The 24782-nt window shown below is 45.3% G+C and overlaps 2 protein-coding genes across 2 annotated transcripts in view; both read left to right on the top strand.

Moving 5' to 3' along the window:
* The window catches only part of LOC148140941 (class I histocompatibility antigen, F10 alpha chain-like), a 187250-nt gene that overhangs the window by 35694 nt on the left and 126774 nt on the right, over window positions 1-24782 (top strand). The gene's annotated exons all lie outside the window — the stretch shown is intronic.
* Window positions 4193-24683, top strand: LOC148140944 (class I histocompatibility antigen, F10 alpha chain-like). Its single transcript, XM_087979787.1, has 7 exons — window positions 4193-4243; window positions 9154-9384; window positions 20336-20611; window positions 20728-21006; window positions 22864-22983; window positions 23900-23932; window positions 24652-24683. The coding sequence occupies exons 2-7, from the start codon at window positions 9267-9269 to the stop codon at window positions 24681-24683; spliced, it is 858 nt and encodes a 285-aa protein (XP_087835913.1). The 5' UTR covers window positions 4193-4243; window positions 9154-9266.

Below are 24782 nucleotides of genomic sequence, written 5' to 3'. Positions count from 1 at the left end.
ATATGTGTTGCCAATCTAAGCTTTAGACTTGCTTCAGCTGGGATGAATGGATTGTTACTCAATGTCTACGATCTGGATCTGCTGGTCTTTATTGTTTCTCAGCTTCATTTGTCCTCTTGGGAAGAGTGATGTTTCATTAGATGTTCTCAAATTTACCTTTGACGGATTCATTTTCAGGTCATAAATAGAGCCACTTCACACGTGTCTGTGAAGATTATGATGTTGCATGAATCATTAGCGCCTGTCTGACAGTTCACATTCACCTGATGCCCTCCTTCTGCAGTCATCATTCTAACAATAACAAACCATTTGTTACCTTGAGACCCAGTGATGCTGACAGGTTATATGGTTTAGAATGACCCGTTTAGAATCACCATCTGACATGTCTCCAGCAATAATCAGTTTGGGCCTGCTTTTCCTATTTTGAGCTGAAGACTCGTGTTTAAATTGAATCAGATTCTTGCGTATAGACCACAAATTCCCAACACTTGATGTCCTTCCTTTTCTTTGCTATGTTGTCCTCTACAACATTTACATCCTGTCCACTGGGCTTGATGTTTCTGCTGGCCCTTCAGCAAATATTTCTTCTTGTTTTTCCCATTATGCTGTTCTTGTTTACCGGGACAGAGTCTCAGCATAATGCAAAACCTTGTCTTTGTCCGCTAATCCTCTCCAGCTTTGATTGACAACCTCAGAGCTTCTGCACATGGCAATAGATTTCTCGAGCAAGTTTTTCCTCTCTCAGAAGCTGCGCTGTCATGGTGGGACCTCTCAAAAGACATTCTTATCTCCAACAAGACTAGCTTTCAGTTATCCAGACTCTGAGATTCCAGCCAGCCACCTCAATGCCATCACCGTACTGATCCATATTCTTTGTCTCCTTCAGAGATCTGATGTCCAGCACAGCTCCGTTCTGTATAATCAGTCATGGAGTGCTCAAAGAATAGCTTCAAGGCTTTCAAAATGTCTCCAGCCTGATATTTCTGTCCCCAGTGAGGTCTAGAATGTAGTCCAGCTTGTAGCTGTAGCTTGGACCTGATGGGATGCATCCCAGCGTATTCAAGGAAGTAACAAGAGATAGTGGATGCACAGAATCTTCTGGAAATTATTCGATTCTGGAAAAATCCCAGAAGATTAGAAAACTGCCACTTTTATTTAAAAAAAATGAAACAAAAATGATAGCTTTTGGCTGGTCAGTTTGATGCCTGTTATTGGGAAAATGAATCTAGAAATAAACAGCATGACCAAGCAGAATCAGCATGGCATTGTGAAGGGGAAATCCTGCCTGAAAAATAAATAGAAATCTTTGAGGAAGGAACAAGCAAGATAGATACAGTGGAAGCAGTGGGTGAAATGTCTGGATTTTTGATAATGGCCCACATGAGGCTACTCAATAAGATAAGAGCCCATGATGGTGGAGGTATTTTATTAGCATTGATAGAGGATTAGCAAAGGAATTAAAGAGAGAGAGTTCCAATAAAGGCAGCGTTTTCACAATAGCAGCCTGTAACTACTGCCACAGGGATCAGTGTTGGGGCCATAACTATTTACAAAAGATACTAATGACATGGAAGAGAAAAGTGAATGTAATACAGTCTGGTTTGAGGATGATACAAAAAGATGTGGGATGGCAAGTGATGAAGATGACATGAAGTGTCTGCAGAGGGATATAAAGAGGTTGACTGACATGGCCAACACTTAGCAGATGGAATGTAATGTGGGAAAATGTAGGTTTTGCACTTTCTCAGGACAAACTCAGGGACTGAATATCATTCAAATGGAGAAAGCCACAGGAAAGAGGGATTTCAGGGTCTTCACCCCAGAATCACAAAAAGCTGGTGTTCAGGTTCAGCCGGAAGGCAAATGGAATGTTGGCCTTGACTTCAAAAGGATGGAGTGTAAAAGTAAGGAGGTTTTGTAAAAACTGTAGATTGGGCGCTGGTCAGATCCAGTGGGAAGACGGTGAACAGGCTTTGGCCCTTTATCTAAGGAAGGATATCCTGGTAGTGAGGGCAGTCTGAAGAAGGTTCACTCGGCTGGTCCCAGATATGGAGGTTCAGTCTGACGGGGAGAGCTTGAGTAGATTAGCCTGCACTCATTGGAACATAGAAACATGAGAGGTGGCCTTTCCCCAGAGGAGGGGAGTCCAAAACTAGAGGATAGAGGTATAAGAGGGGAAAGATTTAAAGGGACCTGAGGGGCCAGTTTTTCACACAAGGGGTGGAGGGTATATGGAACCAGCTGCCAGAGGATGTGGTAGAGGTGAGTACAATTACAATATTCAAAAGACATTTGGACAGGTACATTGACAGGAAAGGTCGAGGGGAATACAGGACAAACACAGACAAATGGGATTAATCTAGGAAACCTGGTGGTGGGCATGGACGAGTTGGGCTGAAGGGTCTGTTTCCATGCTGTATGTTTCTACAACTCTCTCTGACTCTAAGCCCTTTTAAAAAATTTTATTTCAAAAATATACTTTATTCATAAAATATTTTGATAATCTGTACAATTGGTTGCCATACATACGTAAACATTTTCCCGAAGGGTCTCAAGGACACTACGTGCTGACCACTTCCTAATGGACTTGTGGTCAAACGTGTTTTTCTTCATAAACTTCTCCATGAAGGACAGGTGATACGGAACGGTCCAACTATTCGGAGCGTTCCGCGGCAGCGAGGCCAGGCCCATCCTTCGCAACACCGGGGACAGGTAGAACCTCAGTACATAGTGACACTTGGTGTTTGCGTACCAGGGATACACACACAGCTTGATGCAGCCACACACAAAGGTGGCCATCAGGGTGAGGGTGGCATTGGGTGTGTTTTTTCCCCCGTTGCCCAGATCGTTGTACAGCGAGTCCCTTCGGACCCGGTCCATCTTTGACCTCCATATAAATTGGAAGATGGCCCGGGTGACTGCAGCGGCACAGGTTCTGGGAATAGGCCAGACCTGTGCCACGTATAACAGCAATGACAGTGCCTCACACCTGATGACCAGGTTTTTTTCCCGTGATGGAGAGCGACCGTAGCTTCCATCTGCCCAGTTTCTGCCTCACTTTGCTGATACGCTCCTCTCAAGACTTGGCACACACCCCAGCCCCCCGAACCAAATACCCAGCACCTTTAGGTGATCGGTCCTGACGGGGAAGGGGATCGAGGATTGGTCAGCCTATTTCCCGAAGAGCATGGCCTCGCTCTTGCCTCGGTTTACCTTGGCCCCCGAGGCCCGATCGAACTGGTCACAGATGCACATGAGTCTGCGCACAGACAGCGGATCTGAGCAGAAAACGGCGATGTCATCCATGTACAGGGAGGCCTTACCTGCAGGCCCCCGCTGCCAGGAATCGTCACCCCTCTCAGGCTCGCATCCTTCCTGATGGACTCGGCAAATGGCTCTATGCAGCACACAAACAAGGCGGGAGAGAGAGGGCAGCCCTGCCTGACCCCAGATCTGACTGGGAAGCTATCTGATTCCCACCCATTGATTGAGACTGCACTGACTCGAGGCCTGCTCCAGAAGTAACTCTCAGACCATGGGCCCTTCAGGACCCCACTCTGGGGCTCAGGGACATCTGGTACTTGTCTTGCACCAGCCAGGTCACTGTGTGCAGGGATAAACAGTGTCTTCCATATCCAGACACACAGATCTTAACACATAACACTGGATACACGGGGAAATGTACAAGTTTAAACGGATGCAAAGAGGGATGCATCCACCCGGATAGAGATGAGAGTTCAGGGTCTCACATGACCAGCTTTTATAATTGGATAGGGATCATTGTCCTTTCTAATGAAGAGTGGGAGCGGGGCTGTCGGATGGAGAATGAGGATTTCCCTCCCAATTCAGCTGCAGCACACGGTCTGTGCTTTCACCTCCTGGAGCGATCCCTGTTCCTGATGTGGGCAGCGTCTCAAACCTGCAGCTCTTGGTGTCAAACCCCTGTGTGTCTGCCTTTCAGGCTCCCGGGAACTGTGGACAGGCTCACGGTTTCACATTTAATTGGGTGTTTTTTTCCTGATACGAACCAATCATTCCCCTCTCTGTTTGAGTTGGAGGAAATGATCACATTTCCATCGAACTTGGAGAATGGACTCACTACAGACGTTTTTCTTTGTCATTTCCAGTCCATTATCAGCAGCTTTTACCCCAATCCGTTTTTGATGGGAATAGGGAGAGTGGATTCCCAGAATGTTGCTGATCCTTCTCTCCATCTCCCTGTGTTTTTCCCGGGTCTCTCCCGGTAAGTACAGAATTCAGTTTCCATTCTCTCTCTCTCTGTGTGTCTGGGGTGAATGTGAGTCTCTTGGGGAGAGTTTGAAATGGGGGATGTTTGATCAGCCGCCTGTTATACAGCCAGCCTGATCTTTTACACATTGAAGGCAGCACAGTCTGGGAGACTCTGATGAGATTTGTGTCCAGGTCTCCTGACAGCAGGATGTAGAAACCCCGAGATCAGAGAAGCTCCGAGCAAATGGGAAATGGTTCCAATGGAGAATTTTAATTTTCACATCGATTGGGAGAAGCCAGACAGCTTCATCATTCCTGGTCTAAAGTCTTGTAAACTCTGCGGGGAGGAGAAGGATACTCCATGTTTAACCCAGCCCAGGCTCAGGGATCCATGATGGAGGTGACTCAGCAAGTCTGAGTCTATAGTGCTCCACCACATCTCCTCCACTTCCCGCTCCTCCGCACTTGAGCCCCGCCCCTCCAATCGCCACCAGGACAGAACCCCACGGGTCCTCACCTACTACCCCACCAAACTCCATGTACGTCGTATCATCTTCAACATTTCCGCCACCTCCAAACGGACCCCACCACCAAGGATATATTTCCCTCCCCTCCCCTATCAGCGTTCCGAAAAGACCACTCCCTCCATGACTCCTTCGTCAGGTCCACACCCCCCACCAACTCAACCTCCACTCCCGGCACCTTCCCCTGCAACTGCAAGAAATGCAAAACTTGCACCCACACCTCCCCCCTTACTTCCCTCCAAGGCCCTAAGGGATCCTTCCATATCCGCCACAAATTCACCTGCACCTCCACGCACATCATTTATTGCATCTGCTGCACCCGATGTGGCCTCCTCTATATTGGGGAGTCAAGCCGCCTACTTGCGGAATGCTTCAGAGAACACCTCTGGGACACCCGGACCAACCAACCCAACCACCCCGTGGCTCAACACTTAAACTCCCCCTCCCACTCCACCAAGGACATGCAGGTCCTTGGACTCCTCCATTGCCAGACCATAGCAACACGACGGTTGGAGGAAGAGCGCCTCATCTTCCGCCTACGAACCCTCCAACCACCAGGGATGAACTCAGATTTCTCCAGTTTCCTCATTTCCCCTCCCCCCACCTTGTCTCAGTCAAGTCCCTCGAACTCAGCACCGCCTTCCTAACCTGCAATCTTCTTCCTGACCTCTCCGCCCCCACCCGATCACCCTCACCTTGACCTCCCTCCACCTATCACATTTCCAACGCCCCTCCCCCAAGTCCCTCCTCCCTACCTTTTATCTTAGCCTGTTGGACACACTTTCCTCATTCCTGAAGAAGGCCTCATGCCAGAAACATCGATTCTTCTGCTCCTTGGATGCTGCCTGACCTGCTGCGCTTTTCCAGCAGCACATTTTCAGCTCTGATCTCCAGCATCTGCAGTCCTCACTTTCTCCTCTATAGTGCTTCTCCCAAGACCGAGGCAAAGTGGGCCATCCTCCTCCACCACACTCACAAAATCAATTAAAAATAGTTTTTATTTAATGTGATTATGGCTTGGCTGGTGGTGAGAAGGGCACTGCCTGTGAGATCCTTTATGCACGCCCAGACTCTCAGCCGCACCGCACACTGCCCTCGAAGCGGCTGCGGGGGGGACGAGACTGTCACACACCTCCTTCTGGAATGTGCCTACGCAGAAGAAGTCTGGAGAGGAATGCAGTGGTGTTTGTCGAGGTTCGTCCCGAGCAGCGCCTTGATCGGGACTCCGTGCTCTACGGCCTGTTCCCCGGGACGCACACCGAGACGAACATCAACTGTGCCTGGAGGATCATCAACTCAGTGAAGGACACTCTCTGGGCAGTCCAGAACCTGTTGATCTTCCAGCTGAAGGAGTTGACCCCGACTGAGTGTTGCAGACTGGCACATTCCAAGGTCCAGGACTACGTGTTGAGGGACATGGGGAAAGACCACCGTGTGACATCTGCCTGCCTAAAGAAGAACAGGGGCCCGCGCAGTCATTTGGGCCCTGCTGACGCCTCAGCTAAATGTATGGACATATGAATGATAAACGTACAGACCTGTGTATAAAAATGATAAATTCTGATCTCTGTATGTAAATGTTTACGTATGTATGGCATGACCAACTGTACAGACCATCAAATTATTTTATGAATAAAGTGTATTTTTGAATTAAAAATATGTAATTAGTGGTTTAGTCCTAAATTTATACAGTTCAGTCTCCTGTAAAAATGACTAGGGGGGAATGGAGCCCCTCCCCAGCTGCAGCAGAGGCGTCCGCAGCTGCCCGGGGGACTTACCTACGGTGGCGAGCCTCGCGAAAATAATCTCCAAACTCGATGCGAAGATCGATGCTTTCATAGAAGAGTCCCGAAGGCAGTGGAATTCATTCTCGGCCGCGCTAGAAAAGCACGCCCGAGACATCGAAGAAATCGAGCGCCGAGTCGGAGGGGCGTAGCGAAAGGCCGCGACCTCCAAGGCCATTGCAGAATCGGCCCTGGATCGGGTCCGGACGCTCGAGCAGCGAGTCCGGACCTTAGAGAATCACATTGACAACCTCGAGAATCGAGGTCGTCGATAAAATATTTGCTTGCTGGGCCTTCCCGAACGGGCATAAGAAGGCCAGCTTATAAGGTTCCTTGAACAGTGGCTTCCACAGTTATTGAATCTGGAGGCTGGATCAGGCCAGGTAAGGGTAGAATGGGCCTACCAGGTTGCAATACATGGGCCCGGCTCGAACCAGCGCCCCCGCCCGGTCCTGTTCCGGCTGCAGAGCTGTAAGGTGAGGCAGATACTCTTGGAAGCCTCCAGAAATCTTGGGAAAGATCCACCAGCCATGACTCATAAAGGATCCAAGATTATGTTATTTCAGGACTTTTCCCCAGCTTTGGTCCGAAAGAGGAAGGCGTTTGATGAAGCAAAGAAGTGTTTAAGGGATTTAAACATTCAATACTCTTTGCGCTACCCAGCTATACTACGCTATAGCCATGAAGGGTCCATGTTTAACTTCGGATCACCGGAGAAGGCCAAGGAACTTTTGGACTCTCTTCGACAAATTATAAGAGTTAGTCGATGTTGTTTTGCCCTACCCCACCCCGGTTTATCCCCCACCTTTGTTTTCCTTTTATTATCTTACTGTTTATTATTATCTCACTGTTTATTATTATCTCCGGGGGGTGGGAAGAAGGGCTTATTTATTCATCCTTTACTTAGCGATTTCCTTTCCTCCTTTTTTTATATATGTATATTGTATATATAGGCTAGAGTTTCTAGTTAATGTAGATGGGGGGAATGGTGGCTACCTTATCTTATTTTATCTTTGTCCTTGGGAGCGGGGTTGTTTTCCCCTGTTATTTTGTATTAATATATTTAATTATTATTTGCTGAGACTGTAATTTTATAGTCATATATGTTCATATATGGTATTAACATTACCAAATATATTCAGGTGTTGGTGTGGGTGGGGGTGGGGAGGTGAATAGGGTACTCACTGTTAGTTCTAATTCAGCAGTATACTTGAATTTTCTTTATCCTATCGTGGGGTGCCTGGGTCAAGGGTGGGGCACTGGTTGGGAGAGGTTATGATGGGTGTTTTGGAAAGGAAGTGATGCCCCCTGGGAATAAGGGGGAAGATCTCCATTTAAGTATGTTTTATACTTTCTTTTACTATATAGAAATAGTTTTTTTTATTATATTGATCTGAATGTACTGAAGAGCTTTTAAATTGTGAATTTTATATGTTCTATGCTCGTGATGGTTTGGATAAATACGGGTTTTGTTGTGATCTGATGTTAACACATTCCGAGCAGGTATATCACTGCTCAATTTATGTTATATCCGTTGGAATTTTTTTTTCTCTTGAATAATGTAAGAATTTTAATGATACACTCTGGTTAGTTGTAAGTTAAATGAGTAGTTAGTTGAGTTTTGTCTTTTTTTTCTCTTGGTATTTCTTTTTTCTTGTCTGATAGATTTTGATTATCATTTATTTAAGATTTAACTGTATATCAATGTTTATACTTGGGTCTTTTTTTTAGTTTTCTTTTGTAAACTTGTGAAAAAAAAACCCAGCCCATGCTCAGCTGTGATGCCCTCATGGTTGAATAGGCCGGCTTATCTCAGACACCAACATCCTACTGACCGTGTATAAAGGGCTGATTAAAAAGTTTAGTGAAGGACAGTGAGGATCCTGCTCTGGATTGTCCATCCCCCTGTTTGACAGAGAGACTGTTCACACAGTGACTGTCCCCCACGGTCTCTCACACTTCATCCTCCCAAAATATTCCTGTTTCTCTTCATTTCAATCTGGATTCACTCACCCCATATCTTTCCTGGTTATGGATAAACCTGCCCTCGGATTATCCTGAATTCCTCACTCCAGATGGACCATGGGCAGGAGAGTCCCTTCAATATTTTTCTTCCATTTATGCCAGATTCCTGTTCCAGGTTAGTGATTTTCTGTTTAATATCCAGTCACTGGATTGTGTCCCAGCCTCTCCCTGTGTCCACACTGACTCCATCGAGTATCTGAGTGACCCTGATTCTGTGTTTACTCCCTGTTCTGAGAGGCTGCAGCAGCTAATTCTGACCCAGTTGAATCTGATTCTGTTGATTATAACAGACAGGATTCTGACAGTGTTATAATTTGGTGGGTTATTGGAGATTGTCACTGTGTGGATGGGCCTCACTTTGACCAGCTGGAAGTGTGTGTAATTGTTTTCAGCCTGACCTTTACAGATATAACATGTTGAAAGTGTTTTTATGGGCAGTCTCTCACATTAGCGATGTCCCTGATGTCTGTGATGTGATTCTAGTTTTGTAGCCCAGATATATTAATATGATGTTTATTTTCGTGTTGAGTAACTTCCTGCTTTCATTGTTTGCTTTATAGAGACTAATGTAATCACTGTGATTTACACAGTTGTTTCTGGAATTAAGAATTTTCCTGAGGTTACAAACACTGCAACAGTCAATGGAGTTATCATAGCTTCTCGTGACAGTAAAACCCAACAGTGCATCCCCAGGCAGCAGTTCATGGCAGAATCCTTCAATGTGAATTTCTGGGATTATCTCACACACCGGGCAAAAATACGTGCAAACATAGCAAAGGAAACAATGAGTGCAATAATGAAGAGGACAAACCAGACATCTGGTAAGATGAGGCTGATTGAATTTCTCTCTTGGTTGTCCCCTTTCATCCTTTCATCATAAAACCTCATTCATTCCCAAACACTGACATTTGGTCCCCAGGACTGGGAGAGACGTAATAGACCTCGATGCTTCCCTTATCTCTGTGAGCCTTTTCCACCCACAGTGCACCACCAACATTCACCCCACTTCTTCCTATCTTTTGAGCGCCCGAAATAGGGAATTGTAGACACAGTGCAGCCAAAATGTTTTCCACGGGTTTAACAAACCGTCTTAGATTTTGTGCTCCATTCATCTATTTGCAAACCCTATTGAAATCTCAGCTTTCAGTGCGACCCACCTTCCAACCATTGCTTTCTGAGATGTTCGACTTTATCTGTGAGAGTCTGAGTCACGGAGCAGATTCAGGTAATCTTTAATGTGATCGACAGCTTCAGTTACAGCATGTGATGTTGAGTTATCCCTCTGTAATTGGCTCTCTATACAGCATCTTACACAGTTCAAGTTTACCTCAATGTATTTCATCATATCACTGAACAACAAAGAGATGGACAGGTTATTGGCCCACCCCTGGTCCTTCATGATGTTTTCTCAGACTTTCTTATCTTTCTTCTTGAGGTTTTTCACAATAGATACTGTATTCCAGTGACATCTCCCTGCTGCATCATGTTAACTGCCATTTACTGGATGCTTGCTTCAGGAATCTTTCACATTTCTCAACACAGGAAATACAAAAGAATATTGATTTTTAAATGGTCCCAACAAAGTTTGGTAGTTTCACCAAATGTTAGAATTCTTCAGCTAACAAACTGTGTCTTAAAGTGTTCATTCAATCCACATTTCAATATCTGCTGATCTCAGTTTTCATTCCTGTAGTAATGGGGAGGGTGGGGGGAGGGGGGGTGGTGTGGAGAGAGTGGGGATTGTGTTTACTGTCTGAAACTGGTTTGAATCTTTTCCTCCAGTACTTTTATTGTGTTTTCTATATATATGTAGATTCACAACTACTTCAGAATCGATATCTATGATTATCTGAAGAATCATAAATGAAACCTACTCTTAATATTGTAACAGATTGATTAAATAATTCAAGAGAAACAACTAATTAGCGTGAAATGTTCTTATCTAAGAAAGCAACTGCAGCTGCACATTCTCTCTCAGTCAGTAACCTTGTTATACAGAGTTACTATTGTCCTACATGTGAAGGCTACGTGAAGCAACCATTTTCCTAAGTGCTGTAACTACTGTCAGCCATGTCCTGCTGCATTTACCATGGGCAGCCAGCACCCATTTTGTGCCGCTCAGTCATGGGAGCCCTGACACCAGACAATGTCACACAACTTGGTTCTTCCTGTTATGTGAGTATCTCTGTTTCTTCAAACCTGGCCCTATGCAGTAACACCTTACAGGCACCCCGAAAGTAGAAATGTCACTGCAACATATCACAGGGTAGGAAAGTATCGCAGATGCTGGAAATCTGAAATTTAAAATGCTGGAAATTCAAAGCTGGCCAGGCAGCATCCATCGAGAGATAAGCAGAGACAATCAAGAGTTGTGTAAAGATTTGTAGCTTGGGTGCCGGTTGCCATGGGAAGGGTATGGTCGCTGAGCTAGAAAGTTGATTTGCAGACATTTCATCCCCTGTCTGAGTGACATCTCCAGTGCTTCAGAGCCTCCTGTGAAGCGCTGCTGTACTGTGCTTTCTGGAATTTATTTGGCTCTGTTCCTTCTGATTCCAGTTGTTCATTGGAGTGGCCGGTATAAAGGGCCTAGGTAATGTGTTTGTTGATGGAGTCTGTAGATGACTGGCGTGCTTCGAGAAATTCTCTGGCTGTTCTCTGTTTAGCTTGTCCTATGATGGTTGTGTTGATTCAGTCGAATTTGTGGTCCTTGGCTTCTGTATATTTGGCTATCAGGGACAGCTGGTCAAAGTATTTAGTGGCTAGTTGGTGTTCATGGATGTGGATTGCTCGTTGTCTGCCTGTTCTATATAGTGTTTCATGCAGTCTTTGCATGGTATCTTGTAAATTACCTTAGTCTTGCACATGATGGGTAAAGGGGCTTTTGTTGAAGGTTAGATCCTAGGGAGTTAAAGGTAGAGCATTGGCTTGGATAAGGGATTGACTAACTGACACAAAACAGAGGATCAGGAAAAATAGATCCTTCTCTGGATTGTGACCTGTAGCTAGTCTTGTGCTGCACGGGTTAGTTGTCAGACTTCGAGTATTTACAATCTGTATAAATGAACTGCAAGCAGGGTCAGGGTGTATCATAGTTAAACTCATAGATGATACTGATATTGGTGGGAAACCAGGCTATGATGAGAAGATAATACATTTCCAGATGGATATTGGCTGGGAGAATGGGCCAGACTCTGACAGGTGGAGGTTAATGTGGATAAGTGTGGGGTTGTTCATTTTGGCCGGAAAATAAGAAGACAAATTGTCATTTCATTGGGAAGCAGGTTCACAGTGTGTCAGTGCAGAGGGATCTGGGTGTTTTTCGCCATGAATTGCAGAAAGTGGATATGCAGGTGCAGCATATAACAAGAAAGGCGAATGGAATACTGGCATTTATTGCAAAGAACATATGACAGAGGAGGAGGTGCTGGATGTCTTGAAATGGGTAAAGATGGATAAATCCCAGGACCTGATCAGGTGTACCCGAGAACTCTGTGGGAAGCTAGAGAAGTGATTGCTGGGCCTCTTGCTGAGATACTTGTATCATCGATAGTCACAGGTGAGGTGCCAGAAGACTGGAGGTTGGCTAATGTGCTGCCACTGTTTAAGAAGGGTGGTAAAACAAGCCAGGGAACTATAGACCGATGAGCCTGACCTCGGTGGTGGGCAAGTTGTTGGAGGGAATCCTGAGGGACAAAATGTGCATGTATTTGGAAAGGCAAGGACTGATTCGGTATAGTCAACATGGTTTTGTGCGTGGGAAATTATGTCTCACAAACTTGATTGAGTTTTTTGACGAAGTAACAAAGAGGATTGATGAGGGCAGAGCGGTAGATGTGATCTATATGGACTTCAGTAAGGCGTTCGACAAGGTTCCCCATGGGAGATTGATTAGCAAGGTTAGATCTCATGGAATACAGGGAGAACTAGCCGTTTGGATACAGAACTGGCTCAAAGATAAAAGGCAGAGGTTGGTGGTGGAGGGTTGTTTCTCAGACTGGAGGCCTGTGACCAGTGGAATGCCACAAGGATTCCACTGGTCAGAGGCCTCCAGTCTGCTGGGTCCTCTACTTTTTGTCATTTACATAAATGATTTGGATGCGAGCATAAGAGGTATATTGGGGAAGTTTGCAGATGATACCAAAATTGGAGGTGTAGTGGACAGCGAAGAGGGTTACCTCAGATTACAACAGGATCTTGACCAGATGGGCCATTGGGCTGACAAGTGGCAGATGGAGTTTAATTCAAATAAGTATGAGATGCTGCATTTTGGAAAAGCAAATCTTGGCAGAATGTATACACTTAATGGTAAGGTCCCAGGGAGTGTTGCTGAACAAAGAGACCTTGGAGTGCAGGCTCATAGCTCCTTGAAAGTGGAGTCGCACGTAGATAGGATTGTGAAGAAGAAGGCGTTTGGTATGCTCCCCTTTATTGGTCAGAGTATTGAGTACAGGAGTTGGGAGGTCATGTTGCGGCTGTACAGGACATTGGTTAGGCCACTGTTGGAATATTGCATGCAATTCTGGTCTCCTTCCTATCGGAAAGATGTTGTGAAACTTGAAAGGGTTCAGAAAAGATTTACAAGGACTCGATTGGGTTGGGATATCTGGTCGGCATGGACGGGTTGGACCAAAGGGTCTGTTTCCATGCTGTACATCTCTCTGACTCTATGACTGTAAGTGTTGTTACAATTATATAAGGCATTGGTGTGACCACACCTGGAGAATTGTGTCCAGTTGTGGTCTCCTTACCTAAGGGAGGATGTGGTGACATTGCAGGCAGTTCAGAGGAGGTTCACCAGGCTGTTCCAGGGATGAAAGGGTTATTGTACGAGAAGCAATTGTATAGCTTGGGCCTGGACTCACTGGAGATCAGAGGAATGAAGGAGGATCTGATTGAGAAATATAAAATGCTCCAGGTGAATGGGAAGGTCGATGTCAAATAGATGTTCCTCTGTGGGACAGTCTCGAACAAGAGGTCATAGATATAGAGAGAGAGGAGATAGATTCAAAACTCATTTGAGAAGAAACTACCCCTTTCAGAGGGTTGTGAATCTGTGGAACTCACTGACCCAGAGCGGGGCAGAACCAATCAACAAATTCAAGAAAGAAATGGCTACGTTTCTGATGGAAAGCAGGATAATGGGGGATGGGAGCAGGCAGGAAGGTGGCGGTGAGATCAGGATAAGATCAGCCATGATCATGTTAAATGGTGGAGTGGACCCGAAGGGCTGACTTGCCCACTCTCCCTCTGAACTCCCATGTTACTAGGATTAACTGGGAATGTGTTTGAAAGCAGCATATCAAGTGTAGCACTGGAATCTATTACTTGTTGTCATTAAAATAGAAAAAAGAATTATAAAGCAAACAAAGCTAGGAATGAAGAAATATTTTAAAGATGCAGAAATTGATGGAATGATATTAATATTTTCATGTTAATTATGAGCCAATCAACAAACAGTTAGACAACTAATGAATTGAGAATATGAGGGACATGAAAGAGAACATTTGACTGTCACGGTCCATTCATGATCTGGAGATATTTTTGAATCACGTTGTGCAGATATATTGTGACCCCTTTGGGGCAGCTGGGACCTGAAACAGGGCATTCTGGGAAACCACCACTGCCCCAAAAGAGGCCAACTCATTATGTTTAATTTGTGATGAATAGATTAAACAATGAGAACAAAGTTTAAAAACACTGTAATAATTAGAGGAAATTGTACAGAAGGTAGATTCATAGAATCGTACAGCACAGAGACAGACCTTACAGTCAATTCTTTCATGCAGACCAGCTATCTTAAACTGATCTAAGTCCCATTTGTCAGCATTTCGAGTCATAGAGATGTACAGCACAGAAACAGACCTTTTGGTCCAAGTCACCCATGCCGACCAGATATCCTAAATTAATCTGGTCCCATTTGCCAGCACTTGGCCCATATCACTCTAAACCCTTCCTATTCATATACCCATCCAGATGTCTTTTAAATGCTGCAATTGTACTAACCTCCACCACTTCCTGTGGCACCTCATTCCATCCATGTACCACCCTCTGCATGAAAAGGTTGTCCCTTACGTCCCTTTCCCCTCTCTCCCTGAACTTATGCCCTCGAGTTCTGGACTCCCCCACCCCAGGATAAAGACCTTGTCTATTTATCCTATCCATGCCCTCATGACTTTATAAACCTCTATCAAGTCACCCCATAGTCTCCAATGCTCCAGCCTGTCCCAGCCTGTTCAGCCTTTCCCTTCAGCTCAAACCCGCAACCCTGACAAAATCCTTGAAAATCTTTTCTGGACCCTTCCAAGTTTCACAACATCTTTCCAATGGGAAGGAGGCCAGAATTGCATGCAATATTCGAAAAGCAGCCTTACCAATGTCCTATATAGTCACAACATAACTCCCAACTCCTGTACTCAATACTCTAACCAATAAAGGAAGGCATACAAAATGCCTTCTTCATTATCCTATCTACCTGCAAGTCTACTTTCAGGGATGCTGTGGTTCTGTTCGCCGAGCTGAAAGTTTTTGTTGCAAACGTTTCGTCCCCTGTCTAGGTGACATCCTCAGTGCTTGGGAGCCTCCTGTGAAGCGCTTCTGTGGTGTTTCCTCCGGCATTTATAGTGGCCCGTCCCTGCCACTTCCGGTTGTCAGTTTCAGCTGTCCGCTGTAGTGGCCGGTATATTGGGTCCAGGTCGATGTGTTTGTTGATGGAGTTTGTGGTTATGAAAGCAACCACCCCAATACACACAAACAAAGTTGCATCAAGACACTATTCAAAAGGGCCACAACACACTGCAGCACACCAGAACTGCAAAAAGAGAAAGAGGAACACCTGTACAAGGTATTCGCCAAAAACGGATATCCTCGCAATTTCATCAACAGATGCCTAAGGGAAAGACAACAGAACGAGGACATGCCGCAACCCAAAGGACTAGCCACACTACCATACATCAGGAGCATTTCAGAACTGACAGCCAGACTACTGCGACCACTAGGACTTATAACAGCACACAAACCAACAGCCACTCTCAGACAACAACTCACCAAAACGAAGGACCTGATACCCAGCATGAGCAAAACTAATGTAGTGTACAAAATCCAATGCAAGGACTGCACAAAACACTATATAGGACAAACAGGAAGACAGCTAACGATCCGCATCCACGAACATCAACTAGCCACGAAACGACACGACCAGCTATCCCTAGTAGCCACACACGCAGACGACAAGCAACATGAATTTGACTGGGACAACACTACCATTATAGGGCAAGCGAAACAAAGAACAGCCAGGGAATTCCTAGAAGCATGGCACTCATCCACAAACTCCATCAACAAACACATCGACCTGGACCCAATATACCGGCCACTACAGCGGACAGCTGAAACTGACAACCGGAAGTGGCAGGGACGGGCCACTATAAATGCCGGAGGAAACACCACAGAAGCGCTTCACAGGAGGCTCCCAAGCACTGAGGATGTCACCTAGCCAGGGGACGAAACGTTTGCAACAAAAACTTCCAGCTCGGCGAACAGAACCACAGCAACGAGCACCCAAACTACAAATCTTCTCACAAACTTTGAACTTTCAGGGAGCTATGAACCTGCACTCCAAGGTCTCTTTGTTCAACAGCACTCCCTCGGACCATATCATTCAGTGTATATGTCAGGCTCTGATTTGCTTTTCCAAAATGCAGCACCTCACATTTATCTAGACCAAACTCCGTCTGCCACTCCTCAGCCTGTGGGCCCATCTGATCAAGACCCCGTTGTAATCTGAGGTAACCTTCTTCAATGTCCACCACATCTCCAATTTTGGTGTCATCTGCAAACTTACTAACTATATCTCTGATGTTCACACCCAAATCATTTATATAAATGACAAAAAGCAGTAGAGCCATCACTGATCCTTGTGATATACCACTGGTCACAGGCCTCCACTCTGAAAAGCAACCTTCCACCCCCACCCTCTGTCTTCTACCTTTGAGCCAGTTCTATATTCAAATGGCTAGTTCCCCTGTATTCCATGAGATCTAACCTTGCTAACCAGTCTTCCATGTGGAACTTTGTCGAATGTCTTACTGAAGTCCGTATAGGACTACCACTCTGCCCTCATCAATCTTCTTTGTTACTTCCTCAAAAATCTCAAATCAAGTTTGTGAGACATGATTTCCCTCACACAAACCCATGCCGACTATCCCCAATCAGCCTTTGCCTTCCCAAATACGTGTAAATCCTGTCCCTCAGGATTCCCTCCAACAAAGTGCCACCACCAATGTCAGGGTCACCGGTCTGTAGTTCCCTGGGTTTTCCTTACCACCCTTCTTAAATAGTGGTACCATGTTAGCCAATCCCCAGTCTTCTTGTGACTATCGATGATACAAATATCTCAGCAAGGGGCCCAGCAATCACTTCCCTAGCTTCCCACAGAGTTCTAGGGTATACCTGATCAGGTCCTGGGGATTTATCCACTTTTATGTGTTTCATGACATCCAGCACTTCCTCCTCTGTCGTCTGGACATTTTTCAAGATGTCACCATCCATTTCCCTACATTCTATATCTTCTATGTCCTTCTCCAGAGTAAACCCTGATGCAAAATACTCATTTAGCATCTCCTCCATCTCCTCTCGCTCCATACAAAGGCTGCCTCTCCCTACTTACCCTTCTGTCCTTATTTGTAAAAACCCTTTGGATTCTCCTTAACCCTATTTGGCAAAACTATCTCTTGTCCCCTTTTTGCCCTCCTGATATCTGTCTTAAGTATACTCCTACTGCATTTATACTGTTCTAAGGATTCACTTGAACTATCCTGTCTATATTGTCATATGCTTCCTTCTTATTCTTAACCAAACCCTCAATTTCTCTTGTCATCCAGCATGCCTACACCTACCAGCCTTTCTTTTCCCCCTGACAGAAATATACTGCCTCTGGACTTCTATTGTCTCACTTTTGAAGGTTTCCCATTTTCCAACCATCCCTTTACCTGCGAACATCTGCCCCCAGTCAGCTTTTGAAAGTTCTTGCCTAATACCATCAAACTTAGCCTTCCTCCAATTTAGAACTTCAACCTTTAGGTCAGGTCTATCTTTTTCCATCACTATTTTAAAACTAATAGAATTATGGTTGCTGGCCCCAAAGTGCTCCTCCACTGACACCTCAGTCACTTTTACCTTATTTCCCAAGACTCAGTCAAGTTTTCCTCCTTCTCTAGTAGGTACATGCACATACTGAATCATAAAGTTTTCTTGTACACAAATTCCTCTCCATCTAAACGCTTAACACTATGGCAATCCCAGTCTATGTTTGGAAAGTTGAAATCCCCTTCCATAACCACCCGATTATTCTTACAGATAACTGAAATCTCCTTACAAACCTGTTTCTCATTTTTCCACTAACTATTAAGGCATCTACAATCCCAGAAAGGTGATCATCCCTTTCTTATTTCTCAGTTCCACCCAAATAACTCACCTTGATGTACTCCCAGGAATATCCTCCTTCAGTTATACTATCCCTTTTCAAAAATGCCGCTCCCCTTCCTCTCTTGCCCACCCCCCACCGACCCCACCGCTTGCAATCCTTCTCTGACATTTGTATCCTGGAACATTAAGCGACCAGGCCTGATCATCCTTGAGCCACATTTCTGTAATTGCTATGATATCCCAGTCCCATGTTCCCAGCCATGCCCTGAGTTCATTTGCCTTCTCTATTCGGCCTCTTGCATTGAAGTAAATGCAGTTTAATTTATCACTGCTATCTTGTTGTCTGCTATGTTCCTTCCTGCCCCAGCTGTTTGACTAACTCCCTTTCCCAACTGTACCAGTCTCGGCTTGATCACTTTTCTCAATATCTCCCTGGGTGTGCCCCCTCCCTCCACCTTACTCATTTAAATCCTCCTGAGCAGCTCTAGCAAATCTCCCTGCCAGTATATTAGCCCCCTTCCAATTTAGATGCAATCTATCCTTCTTGTACAGGTCACTTCTACCTCAGAAGAGATTCCAAAGATCCAAAAATGTGAAACCCTCTCCCATATACCAGCTCCTCAGCCACGTATTCATCTGCTCTATCCTCCTATTTCTACCCTCACTAGTTCGCAGCACCAGGAGTAATCAAGATATTACTACCCTCGAGGACCTCCTTTTTAAATCTCTGCCTAACTCTCTATATTCTCCATTCTGAATCTCATCCTTTTCCCTTCTTATGTCGTTGGTTCCAACATGTACAATGACCTCCTGCTTGTCCCTCTCCCCTTTTGAGAACATTCTTCACTCTGTCTGAGATATCCTTGATCCTGAGACCAGGGAGTTAACACACCATTCTGATTTTTCACGGCTGGTCACAGAAACGTCGTCTGTGCCTCTGAATAGAGAGTGTCGTGACACAATCGATTGCTTGGAACCCGACGTACCCGTCATTACATGAGAGCCAGTCTTGATACCAGAAACTTGGCTGTTCCTGTTACATTCACCTGAGACTCCATCACCCCTTACATTTTCCAAAACAGCATACTTGTTTGAAATGGGAATAGCCACAGGAGACTCCTGCACTTCGTGCCTAACTCTCCTACCTTTCCTGGAGGTAACCCATCTATCTGACCGTATCTGCGGCTTTTCTGCCTTCCTGTAACTGCCATCCATCACACCCCATTGCTCTAGCAAATTCCTCATTGCCTTCAACTGTAGCTCCAACCGATCCATGCGATTCAATAGGATTCGCAACCAAACACATTTCCTGCAAACATAATCATCAGTAACATGAAAACTCTCCCTAACCTCCCACATCCGACAGGAAGAGCATATCACTCTACTAAAGGCTATCACTGCTCCTTCACAATCTACGGATCCAGAAAATATCACCGTCTTATTGCGCTGGAAAGCAGTGCTCCAGGCTAACTGGGAATGTTTGGTTTATATTTCTAAACATTTAATCAAGAGACAGGATACAATTAAACAAATAATCAAAACAGAATTTACTCTATTCAGTTCTGCAGACTTCCAGAAAGGTTACATATTAAAAATTATGAATGTATCTGTTCCTGTGCTGGTTCCTCCAAGGTCAGCTGTGAATTTCGCTGTTTGCTACCTTTCCAAGACACACTTTGATATCCACAGATACGTGAACTCTTTGTCTGCCTTTCCTCCTTACCCAAAATGCAACACCTTTTATTTAAATTAAACTCCTCAGCCCTGTTTTGGTGTCATCTGCAAATGAACCATTACTGACCATTCCTCCTATCTGCACATCCAAATCATTTATAAAACTGACAGAAGATGGACACAGGGAGTGAGTAACTTAAAGAGATTGATTCTCATCTCCATTCAGCCAGGCTCAGGGGAAGAGATTGCACAGCTCCACGCAGGGAGAGGGTCCTTGTAAATAACACACAGAGTCTGAGCGTGGGCCAGAGCCTGTGGGAGGCTGACAGAGTGGTCACTGACAGACATGGACTACATCCCCCAGAATGCAGCCTGTGATTGAGACAAATGATCAGAAGGACTGGGCCTGTCGTTCCAGGACAGTGGGAATGTGAGTGCTGGAATTCTGACCTGGATCAGAGAGCATATTGCTTATTTGCTCCAGGTTGAGGTGTGAGACAGCAGTTGGAGAAAGGGGCAGTGCTGCCTGAGTCTGGGACCCTCTGACAGCACAGGCCTTGGGGATTAGCCCCATGTGTAACTCCCTCACCCCCTGGGCCTGGTACAGGATAATTTGACTGGATTGTTTCTCTGGTTAAATAATTTGTTAATTATCTATGTCTGTTTGATCACTGACAGGAATTCACACTTTTCAACAGATAACTACTGTTGAGGTCAGTGATGACGGCAGCATTAAGAAATCGATGAGATTTGGATTTGATGGAAAGGATTTTATCAGTTTAGAACCAGACACAATGAGATGGATCACATCCAATCCCATTGCAGTGATGACTAAAGAGAAATGGGATTCTGATGAATCCTGGAACAACTACTGGAAAAGAAATCTGGAAGAACTCGCTGTTGAATATTTAAACAGATATCTGGAAGCTGGAAAAGATTATTTCAAAAGGAAAAGTATGTATTTCTGTTTTGCTCCATGTTCTGATCTAGCCTCACTGATCTATGAAACCGCTCTCCCATTCCATTCAGTGTCTGTCTATTGTTTGTGATTTCACCCTTTCCCATCACAGTTCAGCCTGAAGTGTTCATCTCCAGGAGGGAGCCCAATGGTCAGGACAAGCCGCTCACTCTTTCCTGCCTAGTCACTGGGTTTGATCCTGTAGACATCGAGGTGACCTGGCTAAGGAATGGAGAGGTCATGTCTGAGACCCAATCCTCAGGGGTTCGACCGAACCATGACGGGACCCATCAGATCCAGAAAGAGATTGAGATCAATGTTGGGGATGAGGATCAATACTCCTGTCACATTGAACACAGCAGCCTGGCAGAGGCCCAGCTCTATCAGTGGGGTAAGTGACAGGTGAAATCATTTAGAGGACACTTTTTCACTTCCTTGTTTGCAACTACCCACCTTGTTCTCTGCGTTGATATGTCATGTTGGTCTCACTGAGTTAAAGATTTCAATTCTAAGTTTGAAAGGGTCACCGAATTCCAGAGCCTTTAGGGGATTCCAGATTCCCAAAGACCTGTGAAGTACTCGTCGATTTCACTCCGGAATAATCTCACTAGAATTACAAGCAGATTCCCTTGTATTCCAGGCTTCAGCACAAGACATGGGCCCAGATTGTCCAGCAGCCAGACACCCTGCGAGAGGAGGGTGTGGACCCGTCAGAATTCCTGACTCACGGAATGGGATTTGTCCGGGAAGTTTCAACTTCCAATGGACAATTACCTCAAACCGGAACCCTCTGGAAAGATCTCAGGTTCTGAGGTTAGGGATTAGAAGCTTCTTTAACTCCTAGTGTGATGATGCTGTCACTTTAAAAGGTTGTTGGTGTCCTAGTTTTTGTTTGGAAGAGAGGTTGTAAGGCAGAGGCACCAAACATGCTGCTGGTGATGACTGAGGTAAACCAGTTGTAAGGCCTTGGGGTTTTATTTTAAGTTGGAACAATAGAAGCAGTCTGAATGGGTATGGCCAGCTCTTACAGATCCAGATTTCTCAGTTTGTTTTTTTTCAGTTACATCAGAAGCTTTTGGGGTCTCAAAAGAGTTGGCAGCTTCAGTGAGTGTCACCTGGCTACTACTCTCTGCATTTATTTCTTGATATTGTTTCCTCTGGGACTGGAGAACTGCATGTAAGAATCTGTGTCTGAATTTACCTTTTTGCCAAGGTGTTTATGGGATGTAACAATTGGAACAGTTAATTAATAATAAGTACTGTATTCGGTTACATTTTTCAATTGTTAAGTTATTCAAAATTCCTTTTTTGTTTTTATTTTAATGACAGCGTTTAAATAAATTGTGTTTTGCTTAACATTGAGTTGTTTGAACACTTGCATTGTATCTGGAACACTGCACTTCCCATCCAGTTTTAAAATAAGAAGCAGTTCAGATCTAGGCTACCTTCTTCAGATATTTTGAGGGGGCCTGATCTGGTCCCTAACAGACTGAGAAAACCGACCATCTCCAAAAGTACTGCTGATCCCTCCATTCACACACTGACGAGGATATCTGGTCAGTGTGGGCAAGTTGGACTGAATATACACACTTGTTGTGTGACTCTTTAACTCTTTGACACCATCCCCTCAAAATACATGACCTGATATTCTGCAACCAACACTTGACCTCTCCCCAGCACCAACACCAGCTCACCGCCTCCAGACGTCTGTCAGACTCACAGTGCATCACCCTGGACAGACAACTGGGACACAACACAGAACTCCACAACTGGATCCCTAACAAGGCCCCCTCACCAGCCCACTGTGGCACCCAAACCCCATTCCATTGGTACTCAACATCCCCAACACTCACCAGTGAGTTCCCAAACTGCCCCTTGCCCAACCACTGAGGAAGTGCCTTTCTGGGAGACCGAACTACACCCCTCCAACCATTCACTCACTCCTTCACCTCACCCAAGGCCGATCTACCCCACCAGCACTAGTAAGGACAGGACACAGAGATATTGGGGAGAATGGGAACTGAACTGTCTGGGGAGGTAACCCCCAGGACAGGCACAACACGATGTTTATACCCCTATCAATGGGATCCTTGGTGACTTCACTGGAGAGTGAAATCGGGAGAGGGTCAAACCCGCATTTCAACCAATCCTAACAGCCCGGAGCAGTTATAATTGTTCCCAATTAACACAGGGTTAGAAATAAATCCAGGAACAGAGAGAATCCTGATATATTTCCAATGTGTTTCAGAAAATCTGAAAAGCAATTGGCTGCATTCCCAACTTGGAAGTCTCATTGCATCAATGGTCATTCTATTGGCTGTTATTGTCGGGATAGTCGGAATAATCAACCTGAAATGGTCACGGAGAGGTAAGAATCAGAGAGAGGGGAATGTGGAACTGAGGGGACAGAGTGAGTGTGGGGGAGTCTCCAGTACTGGGAGTACAGGGCACTGTGGGGAATGGAACTGATTGAATTCCCACACACAGATACACACGTATAAACACGTCTCGTTCCCTGTCTGATCTTCCTTTATGTGATCAGCCCAGACCAGGTCTAATATTGATCATTAGACCCACTGCACCCAATCAGACCCTCACTGACTGAATATTAATGGAATGGAAGGGATTTTCTGCATCTCCATAAAGTGTAAGGATGGAGGGGAGTATGGGAATGAGGATTTCTGACACAATCCCTGTAAAACCTTCCTTCCTGCCTTGTTTGGGCACCATCTCCTTGATAAATTTTGAAGATCTCTCTCCCTTAATGAGTTTGTGCAGTTTTGGATGACTTATTACTTTGGTTTGACCCTCGGCGTGTGACTCTGATACCGATCATGTTATTCCAGGCATTTGGTTTGTCTCCAGTACCACCGTATTTTTAATGTTTTGGAATGATCTCTCTGCCCCATTTAATGGGATTCTGGGTCATCCCTTCTCTTGTTATCCAGCTGTTGACACTTTCCTCCCACCATCTGACATTTGTGATCACCTGCAGAGACTCCACTCACCCCATTTGGATGATCTTTTGATCTCCCTGCTGATAAGTTCGGTGTCTGTGAGCTTCTCTCTCACTTCACCTGAGGAAGGGGCTACGCTCAGAAAGCTTGTGATTTCAAACAAACCTGTTGGACTGTAACTTGGGGCCGTGTGTGATTTCTGACTGTGTTCACACGAGTCCAATACCAACACCCCCACATCAATCTCCATTCCCTCACTTGTTGTGTTCTCACTCTCTGAGAATGGATTATTCCCCATCCTAATGGACATTTATTTTGTTTCTACAGGTTCACCAAATGGGACCTACACAACAGCTCCCAGTAAGTGACTGAGGGGACAGAGTGTTGGGAATGATGGATAAGGTAATGGGAGGTGTAGAGTAGATTCCCTACAGTGTGGAAACAGGTCCTTCAGCCCACCAAGTCCACACAGACCCTCCAAAGAGTAACCCACCCAGACCCATTCCCCTACCCTATATTTACCCCTGACTAACACACCTAACACTATGGGCAATGTAACATGGCCAATTCACCTGACCTGCACACCTTTGGATTGTGGGCAGAAACCGGAGCACCCGGAGGAAACCCACACAGACACGGGGAGAATGTGCAAAATCCGCACAGTCACCCGAGGTGGGAATTGTACATGGGTCCCTGGTGCTGTGAGGCAACAGTGCTAACCACTGAGCCACCGTGCTGCCCCTATTAGAGTGTAGAGCTATATTTGCCAGGGTGTTGCTGAGGGTGATGGGTCCGTCTCCTCACAATGCTGTTTCTCAGCCAACACTCTCTTATCGTCCTGTTTCTCTACTCCATGTCCCCAGTGCTCTCCTTCGAATTGTCACCCTCCATTCTCTTCCCCCACTGCCCCTCCCTCCACTCACTCACCCTTAATTCCCAATGGGGGGTGGGCTCAGAGAGTCTGGTTAGTTAGTGCTGAGGGTGATTAAATCCTGGGTCCAGTGAGTGATAGAGAATATCTCACACTGTCTCATTTTATATTTGATATAACTTCTCACATTCTGTTTTTATTTTCTCAGCTTCTGATATCTCTGGTGCAGCTTCTTCATGATTCAGTAAGTGACATGTCAACTTTTCTCTGACGGAAATTTATTCAGATTTATATTCTCTAGATTTATTTGTAGCATTTTCACATCCCTCCTAACCCTGT

Source organism: Chiloscyllium plagiosum, unplaced genomic scaffold (genome assembly GCF_037043375.1).
Source record: "Chiloscyllium plagiosum isolate Xiang-an unplaced genomic scaffold, Cpla_swu_hap1 HiC_scaffold_35, whole genome shotgun sequence".
In the NCBI taxonomy this organism is placed as follows: domain Eukaryota; kingdom Metazoa; phylum Chordata; class Chondrichthyes; order Orectolobiformes; family Hemiscylliidae; genus Chiloscyllium; species Chiloscyllium plagiosum.
The sequence above is the reverse complement of the archived record's forward strand: the minus strand, read 5'-3'. Positions and strand labels throughout refer to the sequence as shown.